General features: G+C 46.2%; 1 gene segment (V, D, J or C); it reads left to right on the top strand.

Annotated features, from left to right (window-relative positions):
* The first annotated feature begins 7,095 nt into the window (after positions 1-7,095).
* LOC132430552 (T cell receptor beta variable 6-6-like) lies at positions 7,096-7,615 on the top strand. The segment is given in 2 exon segments: positions 7,096-7,144; positions 7,230-7,615. Coding segments are annotated over 2 exon segments (435 nt in total).
* The last annotated feature ends 3,580 nt before the right edge of the window (positions 7,616-11,195 follow it).

The following is an 11,195-nucleotide window of genomic DNA, read 5'->3' on the forward strand; positions in this document are numbered from 1 at the left end:
TGTTATTTACCCTTAACTACCTCCCTCAAAGCCCTAAGTCCAGACACATTCACAGTGGGGCTTAGGGCTTCAACATATGAATTTCGGGGAGACACAATTTCATCTGTAAAAACTACCTTGCTCCCTCTACTTTCATAGGAAAAGCTAAGTGTGTATATACTGGGGTTGGCCAAAAAGTTCATTTGGTGAATGAATACATTGTTCAATAGAATTCTTGGTGAAAATGAAAAATGTGTCTTTTATTTTTACCTAAAACTGAATGAACTTTATTTTTACTAATATATAATTGATACGCTTTGACACCTGTGAAATGAATTAAGTAATGCCCACTTATATATAGCTGCGTGGAATACTTTTTTCCCAGCACAACTCAGGCATTTATCCTAGTATATGAACAACTGGACCCAAGCCCAGGCTTCCAATTTGTGTGAACATTTTAACATTTTCTTTTCTGGGTATGTTTATGTCAGTGTTAAGTCTGATCATAATATTCCATATTTAGCCCTCTTCAGATCAAAGTACATTTGTTGATATAGTTCCCAGTGAGTATAGTGTAAAGTGTTAATGGAACGGTAACATAGAATTTAAAATATATATATATATATATATATATATATATATATATATATATATATATATGTAGTGGAATAACTGAGGACATGGAAAGGAGACGTGACCCATGAGCCCCACACCCGCAGCAAACTGGGGGCTGGCGAATAAGCCAGAACTGCAAACAGTCCTGAATGCTTTGAGGCCCCCCCCCTCCGGCAAACCGGGGGCCTGCGAAGAAGCATTGAGTGCTTTGGGCACTGATCCATGAGATGTCCTCAGTATAATCAGAATGGTGGGAACGCAAGGAAATGTCCTTGTACTGCTTCAGTATAATCAAAATAATGGTGGGAACTTTGTGCTGCTTTTGCGCTCAGGGACGAAGCCCGGCATGTCTTCAAGAAAGCCCATTGTTGCTTGTATAATCAATAGAAGCATATGTTGCTGCTTTGGCATTTCTGAAATGTTAAAAAAACAAGTCTTAAAATGTAAACCTAGATAATGCTTTAATAAAAGTTACCACAGCAGGACAGAAGGCGCTGTTTTGCCTGAGCGAGCGGCAGCCCTCTACTGCTGTGCTTCGGCACAATTCATCTCGTGCGATGAGCTTACTTTCGGCCCTGACATGAGGTAAACTACAACTATATATATATATAGGTTTTATAGTTAAACGTGGGTTTGAATCCAAACTGCCCCTCTCTTGCAATTTCCCTAATCTCTCTGAACTATAACAATTTCAGAATTTAGAGTTGGGATGTTTTCAATCTCTTCTTTGCATTTGTCTGTATAGTTGATTTACATTGTTGTGTTAGTTTCAGGTGTACAGCTCAGTGATTCACATACACACACACACACACACACACACACACACACACACACATATGTATATATACTTTTTCAGATTCATTTCCCTTACAGGTCATTACAAAATATCGATTATTGTTCCTTGTGCTATTCAATAGGTCCTTGTTGTTTATCTCTTTTATTTATAGTAGTATGTACATGTTAATCCCAAACTCCTAATTCATCCCACCCCACCTTTCCCCTTTCGTAACCATGAGTTTTTTTCCTATGTCTGTGGGTCTATTTCTGTTTTGTAAAAGAGCTTATTTGTATCTTTTTTTCTGTAGATTCTACCTATAAGCAATATCATATGATATTTGTCTTTCTCTGTCTGTCTTACTTCATTACTATGGTAATCTCTAGGTCCAGCCATGTTGCTGAAAATGGCATTATTTATTCTTTTTTATGCCTGAGTAGATACCAGATCTTTATCCATTCATCTGCCTATGGGCATTTAGGTTGCTTCCATATCTTGGCTAGTGTAAAAAGTGCCTTATGAACATGGGGGGGTGCATGTATCTTTTCAAATGATAGTTTTGTCAGGATTTATGCCCAGGAATGGGATTGCAGGATTATATGGTAACTCTATCTTTAGATTTTAAGAAACCTCTATACTGTTCTCTATAGTGGCTGTACCAACTTACATTCCCACCAACAGTGTAGGAGGGTTCCATTTTCTCCACACCCTGTCCAGCATTTCTTATTTGTAGACTTCCTGATGATAGTTATTCTGACCGATGTGAGGTGTTACCTCGTTATAGTTCTGATTTGCATTTCTCTGATAATTAGTGATGTCGAGCATATTTCATGTGCCTTTTGGCCATCTGTATGTCTTCTTTGGAGAAATGTCCAGTTAGGTCTTCCGCTGACATGGCTGTTTATTTCGGGATTTTATGAGTTCAGAAATAAATGGGATAATACGCATAAAACCTCTTTATAAAATGCACTACCTAGAATTTGGTAATAATTTAAATATAAAATCTGGAAACTATGGATCCGATTAGTCAGAAGGAGCTATGGAATCCATGTTTCCAGCCTGGTTTCACTTGAAATCATCCGTGTTTATTTTTATGCCCTATTATTCCATCTTAGCATACTGCCGTCATTGCAATGGTGCAGCAAGTATTTGCTTCTTAATGGAAATGGATCATACAATCTTTCACCTCCACAGGCTAAGAGTGGATTTGAAGATCAACCCTAATTTAGCCAGGCTGGGAAGGCAGTAGAACAGGGGTGTGTGTGTGTGTGTGTGTGTGTGTGTGTGTGTGTGTGTGTAGTGGTTTGCAGGTGGGGTTATGGGGAATTTCTATCCCTGATTTAGACAGAAGCTGTAAATCCATGATACCGTGGACGGTTGGCCTCTCGCAGGCACTGTGGGCCCAGGGTACTCATGGCGCGGACGGGGTTGACAGTCACCCAGGAGAGGGCAGCTTAAGGGAACCTTGGCTACATGCCTGCATCAGGGGGCCTGGTTGAGTTCACTGAGTGGGCCCAGGACAGGAGGAGCGAGCACGGCCTTCTCACTGCTCAGGGAAGTGGAGATGCATCTGGAGCCCCAGGATACGCCAAGCAGGAGTCTCTGGGAGACTGCAAAGGAAGTGGAAGGTGAAGGGGTGGGGATGGCTGGGGAGGACGGGGTGATTGTTATCAGGCAGGGGCAGGCAGAGGAGAACAAGTGTGTCGTGGGCACACGGGGATGTGGCGATGGTACTCACCTCACACCCACCCTTTGCCGAGGGGCTGTGCGGGACAGGGAATGGCATAGAGTAGCCGGCCTGGGTCCTGCCAAGGGGTGCAGTGGACCAGGAGGCAGCCTGCAGAGACATCAGGGCAGTGACATCATGGGCGAATCTCCTACCAGGGAAACAGGAGGTTCAGCTCTTTAGACCACTCACCCCAGGACACCCGCCCTGAGCTAGGAGTTGTCTGGTTCCTGACGCTGCCGTGGACTCCAGGCTCCTCTGCTGTGTGACTCTTTGTCTCCTGGGAGCAGGTGAGTCCTGGGCACAGTGTGGAAGCTTCTGATATGCCTTCGTCATCCCGAGATACAAGCCGATGAGGGCTGCACCAGCGGGCTTCCCAGCGCCCTGCCCTCAGCTTCCTTCTGTCTCCCCGCGACAGGCCCGCTGGATTCTGGAGTCACCTAGACCCCAAAATACGTGATCAAATCGAGACAACAGCAAGAGACACTGAGATGTTCCCCTGTCTCTGGACACCGCTCTGTGTCCTGGTACCAACAGGCCCTGGGCCAGGGCCATCAGTTCCCAGCTGAGTATTACAGAGGGGAAGAGAGAGGAGAAGGAAACATCCTAGATAGATTCTCAGGCCAACAGTTCAGTGACTCTAGCTCTGAGCCTGACTTGAGCTCCTTGGAGCTGACGGAGGCGGCCCTGTATCTCTGTGCCAGCAGCCAAGACGCAGCCCTGCATGATCAGCTGCCTCTGGTACAAAAACCTTCCTGCCCCAGCTCAGGAAGTGGCCGTGAGGGCGTTGACTGCCAGCCAACCACTCCCAGGCCCTGGTAAAGCAGACAGCCTTTCGCAGGTATTATTTCTTCGATATGTATGAATGCTCCCAAAGAGCATGCATAATAAATATTATTTTACCTGTTTGTATATCTGCGGAGAAGTGTCTTGCCCAGATCTCCTATTTCATAACTGTCAGAGCAAGGAAGCAGACTCAAGTCTGTCCTCAACACCTGTGGTCCCTGCCCTATAGAACAGTCCCCCCATAGAACAAATATATATATATGTGTGTGTGTGTGTATGTGTGTGTATATATAGATATATATGTATATATACATAATTTAAGGGAGTTGGCTCACATTTTTTTTAAGGCTGGTAAGTCTAAAATCTGCAGCTGGGCTGGTGGTACTAGAGATCCAGGGAGAGCTGACGTTTAAGTTCAGAGGCTGTTAGGCAGAAGGAGCCGATGTTCCAGTGAAGGCCATCAGCTGGACAATTCTGTCTTACCTGGGAAGATTAGGCTTTCTGTTCTATTCATGTCTTCAACTGATGGGATGTGGCCCACCTACATTATGGAAAGTCATCTGCTTTACTAGCTAAAATGTTAATCTAGTCTAATATTAAAGTCTACCTATTCACATGTTAATCTCTTCCAAAAACATCCTAACAGGAACACCCCGAATAGTGTTTAACTAAATACTTGTGGGCCAGCCAAGTTGACACATTACATTAGCCATCGCACCATCTTCCAAGGTTGCATAAAAATTTAGCAAGCGTGAAGTACCTGGCACATAACAGAACTCTGCATTTCTTGACTCCCTTTGCTACTCTCTGACAGCCTCTTCCACCGTTTCCCAGGGGAAAAGTTAGAGATGGACATATTTTGCCTGTAGTTGAGGACTTCAGAAGTCACAGAAAGGTGGATATTTATGCCCGATGATTCATTACATGAAATTAACCAGAGCATGTAATACACATCCCTCATCAGGCATTTTTAAATCAACTTTATTGACGGATGAATTATAGTTAAGCCTTGAACAATGCGGAGTTTAGCAGAGGCTAGGGGCTCTGAGCCACCTCCAAGCCCACAGTCAAAAATTTACATATAACTTCACACTTGAATGTCCGTATCCGCGGTTCTGCATCTGAAGATTCAACTAACTACAGATCCTGCAGTACTGTAGTATGTATTTATTAAAAAGTGGACCCACACAGTTCACACCTGTGTTGTTCAAGGATCAACTGTGTATACAATAATCATTACACACTTTATAATTGACAGGTCAATGGTTTTGCTCAATATATACATATATACCCATGTAATAGCTACCCTATTAAGATATAGAAACATTTCCATCTCCCAGAAAGTTCCTTCATGCCCCTTTCCTATGTCCCTGTCCATCCCTGAAAACCAAATAAATGATTTCTGTTACTATAGATTCGTTTTGCTCAGGCATCTTTTTAGTGAAAATTTAAGGTCTCTAACCATTGAAACAATTCCTCTTTAGCACAGAGCTAAATATTTAAGACAGTGAGGTGCTACTGGAAAGCGTTATGGTTAAAAAAAGTGCTTGAAATCATGTGATACGCAATATCCACTTCAGGGACAATCCTCGCTGGGGATGGAAAGTTTGATAAAATGACCATCAGAAGGTCTTGCCAGGTGGTAGAGGCTGTTTTTGTAAAATTTATTTATTCACTTTTAGAAATTTCTTTGCTCATGCACCCATTCCCAGAAATCATTGTATAATGATATTTTGATAAGCAGTCATCATCTCCCAGGAAATTATTTTGAGATCCCATGAGACATACAGAGCAAGGCTTCATGTTCACACACTGTGTGCTGGGCTGTGCAGACAACAGGCAGTAGCAATTTCGGGGAGAGATCGTTTCACGTCAGGAGAAGGGTTCCCTTGGCTTTTACCCCCAGTATCCAAGACACAGGCCTTGATCTGGAAAGTCCCCCTTTCTGTTCTGGCCTTGCCTGTGCACCGGTCTCCCATGCTGTGTGTCCTTCTGTCTCCTGGACTAGGGATGTCTGAGCACAGATGTGGAACCACTCCGGGGCTTGCCAGGCCCCAGATCAAGCCTTCTTCTTGTGGTTACATCAGGATCCTTCTTTGCTTCTGACTTTAGTTTCTGTGTCTTTCTCTCCCAGACCCCAGGAATGCCGAGTCACCAAGACCCCAGACATGTGGTCACGCTCAAGGGAAACCGGCACATCAGGCAGTACCCACAGGTCCAAAATCATGTACTCAGGACCAGCTACATAATTTGCAGGGCCTGTGATTCTAAACTTATTTAGAATGAATATCACGGCCGCAGAACATTGCAGCAAGTACAGGGTCCTTCTCAGGGTGGGGTTATGTGCAACAAGGTACAGTTTGGGGCTCTGTGATATTTGTGACTCAATTAATGGCAGCTGCTACACCAGGAGGTATTCCCCATGGAATGGATGTCTCAGGTAAAAACAGAGCACCTTTCATTTACCCTGGAGTCTGCCACCTCTCACCCCGTCCCTCCCACGTCTGTATTCCTCTGTGCTAACATGTCATCTGCGGTGCTGGGCAACCATCTCTCCACAAAGGAAGGTTGGTCATAGGCGTGATGTGTCTCTGCTGCTGCTAGATGTCCCCTCCTGACACAGGAAGCACGTGCTTAGGTGACCAGGAAGGAGTTGCAGCTGCCCCTGTCGGTGAATTGATAAGAAATAGAGCCAAACGATTCCTCAAATGTTGATGAGCCTGAGGTTGGGAAACCAGATACCAGAAGAATCACTGTAGGTGGAAGGACAGGACCAGGACTGTGATGAATTAAACAAAGTAGAAACAGACACTTGAAGAGTATTTGGGATGCATGAGTCATAAAGGGCTGCAGGAAGCCATAAGGATTTTCCCCAAAATTCAAAACTAGATTAGATAAATGAAACCAATATACATATTAATGAAGAATTATCTCTGGGATAAAATACACATAAAGTTACAAAGTGTTTTACAGAAAAGTTAACAAAACTTGTAAGACAGGCATCCATTCAGAGGAACGCGTTCTTCCTGTTCTGAGCTGTTCACTGGAGGTTCATGTTTCATTTCAGCCTCTGGGGGAAGGGGCGTGGCCCCCTGTGACGGGTTGGCTCTGGGGCCAGACAGGGACCGTGACACCTCAGAATGACTCCCTGGAGAGCCCCTCTGCCCTCTCCTTAACACACAGAAGACCCCTCTGCCTGCCGGCCTGCCCTGCCATGGGCACCAGCCTCCTGTGCTGTGTGACCTTCTGTCTCCTGCAGGCAGGTGAGTCCGGGAAAGGGTCCCTTTTGGGGTCCCGGCACCAAGCGTGTCCCCTGTGTCTGCAGCATCAGCTTCTCCTTCTCCACAGGTCCAGGGAATGCTGGTGTCACTCAGGACCCAAAATTCCGGGTCCTGAGGACAGGACAGAGCACGACCCTGAAATGTGCCCAGGATCTGGACCACTACTATATGTACTGGTACCGACAAGACCTGGGACATGGGCTGAGGCTGATCCATTACTCAACTGACACTGGCAACATCAACAAAGGAGACGTCCCCAACGGGTACAGCGTCTCCAGATCAAACCTCGAGAACTTCCCTCTCACACTGGAGGCTGCCACCCACTCCCAGACATCTGTGTACCTCTGCGCCAGCAGTTACTCCACGGCACTGCACGGCCACCTCCTCTCTGCACAAAAAGGCAGGGGAGGCCCTGCACCCCGGGACTCAGCAGAGCCCCTTGCAGGCTCCTAGCACCTGGAGCCTTGGAGCCCTGGGTGCCAGGTGCCTGCAGTGTGACCCTCAGTGTGTGGTCTCGGCCGGCCCAGACCTGACTCCATGGCCTTGCAGATGTGTGCCCACCATCACTCTCTGTCTTTCCTCTGCAGCTGCCCAGAAAGATGCTGCCCCAGCTCTGACTCCTAGCCATCAGCCTGAGTCTGAGGCCTCCAGGAGGGAACGTTATTGGTAAATCACATACATCTAGATCCTCTTGTCCATCCCCAGGCACCTAACTTCTGTTTCTCTGGAAGGTTCTCCCCCAGACTGGCCCTTACGTGCTCTCTGCTCTTTCCTGCCTTTCCCTGGTGGGGCAGGTCTTCCCACCTCCCTGATCTCAGATTTCCGGCCCTCTCTACTCCAGCCTGGCTGCTCCTGCCTCATCTGGGTCATGTCCCGTCCCATCTAAGAGACGTCAGAAGCTACTTCCTCTGCACTGGACACAGACCATTCCTTTTGTTGTGATTAACTCCTGCCCATGTTCCTGTTCAAGGTCCCACTGGGTGGTCAGGCAATTCTGGGCACCCCTGTTTCCCAGGAGAATTGTGAACACGGTCGGGGTGTCTCTGTTCGAGCTTGTCCAGGTCCGGACCATGAACTTTCCCCTTGTTACTGTGGACTACGCCTCCTTCCTACTCATAAGCGGGCCTCCGTCTTCTGTGTGTGTGTGTGATGATTACAAGTATGTTCTTCCTTACTGTCCCCAACTTCTGTCCCCACAGGTCACACAGGAGCTGGACTGTCCCAGTCCCCCAGGCACAGGGTCACAGGGAGGGGCCCAGCTGTAGTTCTCAGGTGTGACCCAATTTCTGGTCATGTTTCCCTTTGTTGGACTGACAGACACTGGGGCAGGGCCCAGAGCTTTTGATTTACTTTCAAAACAAGGCTGCACCAGAGGCGTCGGGGATGCCTAATGATTGGGTCTCTGCTGAGAGACCTGAGGGCTCATACTCCCATCTGAATATCCAGCCAGTGGAGCCTGGGGACTCAGCCGTGTATCTCCGTGCCAGCAGCTTAATCAAACAGTGTCACACAGTCGCTTCCTTCTTGTTCACAGACCTCATCCTTCTCTCTCCTTGCAGTTCCTAGAGACCTTAAATAGGCTGTTTTTTGCTTTCCATTCACCAAAAAAAAAAAAAGAGGTTGATTTGGACATCAGCTGTTCTTTGGATAGAAAGAGACCACAGGTTAACTCCTGAAATACTGTGGCTGTAAATGTTGGTGGATAGAAATCATTATGGCTCCTGTGTTCTAGGAGTCCCAGGGCCAGCTCAGTGCTCCAAGGCAAGGACCCAAAGTCCCGGACATAACAGTCTTCCGTGGGTCCTTCGGGAGGCTGCCCAAATACCTGGCTTTGGCTGCCTGTCTGTGCAGTGAGCAGAACCTCCTCTGTGCTTGTGGCTGGCATCTGGAAAGGTTTCAACTACCTCCTGGGGCATATTCTTTCTTCTAAAGCCTCTTCTGTCCCTGTCACGTTGGAAGTTTTCCACAACATAGCATCAAGACTCTCTTCCTCTTCCTGTTTTATTTTTTTATTTTTATTTTTTGCGGTACGCGGGCCTCTCGCCGTTGTGGCCTCTCCCATTGCGGAGCACAGGCTCCCGACGCGCAGGCTCAGTGGCCATGGCTCACGGGCCCAGCCGCTCCGCGGCACGTGGGATCCTCCCAGACCGAGGCACGAACCCGTGTCCCCCTCATCAGCAGGCGGACTCTCAACCACTGCACCACCAGGGAAACCCTCTCTTCCTGTTTTAAGTAAAGTCCTTACTACTTTTGTGCCAGTTAATTGACAAACGCAATGTTGAAAACAATAAGACTTCATTTCCTCTGCCTCATTTCAGCAGCCCACTTTATTTTGTTTTCATGTTTTCACTGCCCCAGTCCCGACAGGGACACTAGAGCATACTTTTACAACCTCTCCAGTTTCATCTTGATTTCCTGAGTAAATCTGTTCTCGAGAGACTGTTTTATTTCATGCCCTAGCCTTTCCATTTGAAATAATTTCCCTGAAACCTTTACCTTATTTTCTAATGTCCCTATCCCTTTTTATGTATTTGCTATATTATATATTGTCATAGATATTCATTATAAGCATAAACACCTCTATTGTAAATAACATCTTCCATCCATCTGTGGGCGAAGCTGCGGTTTGAATGTATGAAATCTAAGGCCCTGGTCAGAGTGGATATGATTATGGACCATGTCTTCTGGGAGTCCTAAGACTCAGCTCCGGGACTGGGATTGAATGTCACGGCCATGGTAGAGGCTCCCTGAGCCTTGCATAGCAGGTAAGGGGAGTGACAGTTGCCCCAAATCCACTTATCAGAAGTTGTCGTGTCTCTGTACAACAAAGTTCTTTCCCCAGGGAGTGAGCATCCCTGGGAGGGAGTTTTCCTGGTCTTTAATTGTGGCACCAGCAAAGCTCCCCTTGCTCTGTTGCCCTGTGCCTCTGGGGAGTGAGGAGAGCCAGGGCACACATGGGAATTCCCTACTCTTGGAATCCCATTCCAAGGACTCCCTTTCTAGATTTCATCTTCAATTTTTTTTTCCATTTTTTTCCCCATTTTTGCCACATGAACCTGGCAGATTCAGCCTCCTTATACTACTATTTTGTACCGATGTTTTCATATCTCCTAACTCCTCTGCTTCTTCCAGAATCATCTCTTCCCTCCCTGCTGCTCAAATCAGCAGAGGCACATTGTACAAGTTTTCATTTAGTGGAGACTGTCCCTTGCTGGTCTTAATCCCATCCATCCTTATTTCCCCATCAGATACTGTTTCCTCCGTGATTGCTTAATGCCTTGTAAGATGTTCTTATTTTTCTTACATTCCAGTTTTACTTTTTACTCGTACGCATTTGACCCCATCTCGAAGGTAATTTCATTACCTTCCCAGTCCTTTGCTAATCTATATTTTGGAGTTAACATTGGTTGTCTTTTATTTTTCTTCAGCATTTTTCTTTATCTTTTGTAATGAAGGTAAAAGAACCTCCTTACACTTCAAGGTCTGTGTTTTTCTTCCTACTTTGAACATTAGTTTAAAGTAAACATTAGTTTAACTAAACATCAGTTCCTTTAATTTCTCCCATTCTATCCCTCTCCCTTTCAGAAGATAATTTTAAGGGGGAAGAACTCAGTTGGCCTATAACTGGCAGACAATGCGATAGTGGTTGAACAGAATGAGGGCGGCCTATTAAGCATGATAAATCAACGGAATAGTTTGGGTTAGAACTGGTGTTGGGATTAGCGTTGAAGGAAGTTGAGCATAAAAGGTGATCGTGCAGACACTTCCAGCACCCCTTGGGCCACTGCAGAAGAAACAGTGATGAAACTTCAGGTATTGGCCACAAGATGGCACTATGGCGCCACCGAGATCTAAGGGGCTCTGGGCAGAGTCTGGGAGAGCAGCCTGGGAGGAAAAGGGTTAAGAAAAACTTAGGCGTGGATCCACTACTCGACAGCTGTTGAAGAAGTTTTCAGTTATTGCCAAACTACCTACAGCTATGGAAGAAGTGGGAGGCCCCTCTAAACTGTAATGAGATCCACAGTTGAAGGAT

Source organism: Delphinus delphis, chromosome 9 (genome assembly GCF_949987515.2).
Source record: "Delphinus delphis chromosome 9, mDelDel1.2, whole genome shotgun sequence".
In the NCBI taxonomy this organism is placed as follows: Eukaryota; Metazoa; Chordata; class Mammalia; order Artiodactyla; family Delphinidae; genus Delphinus; species Delphinus delphis.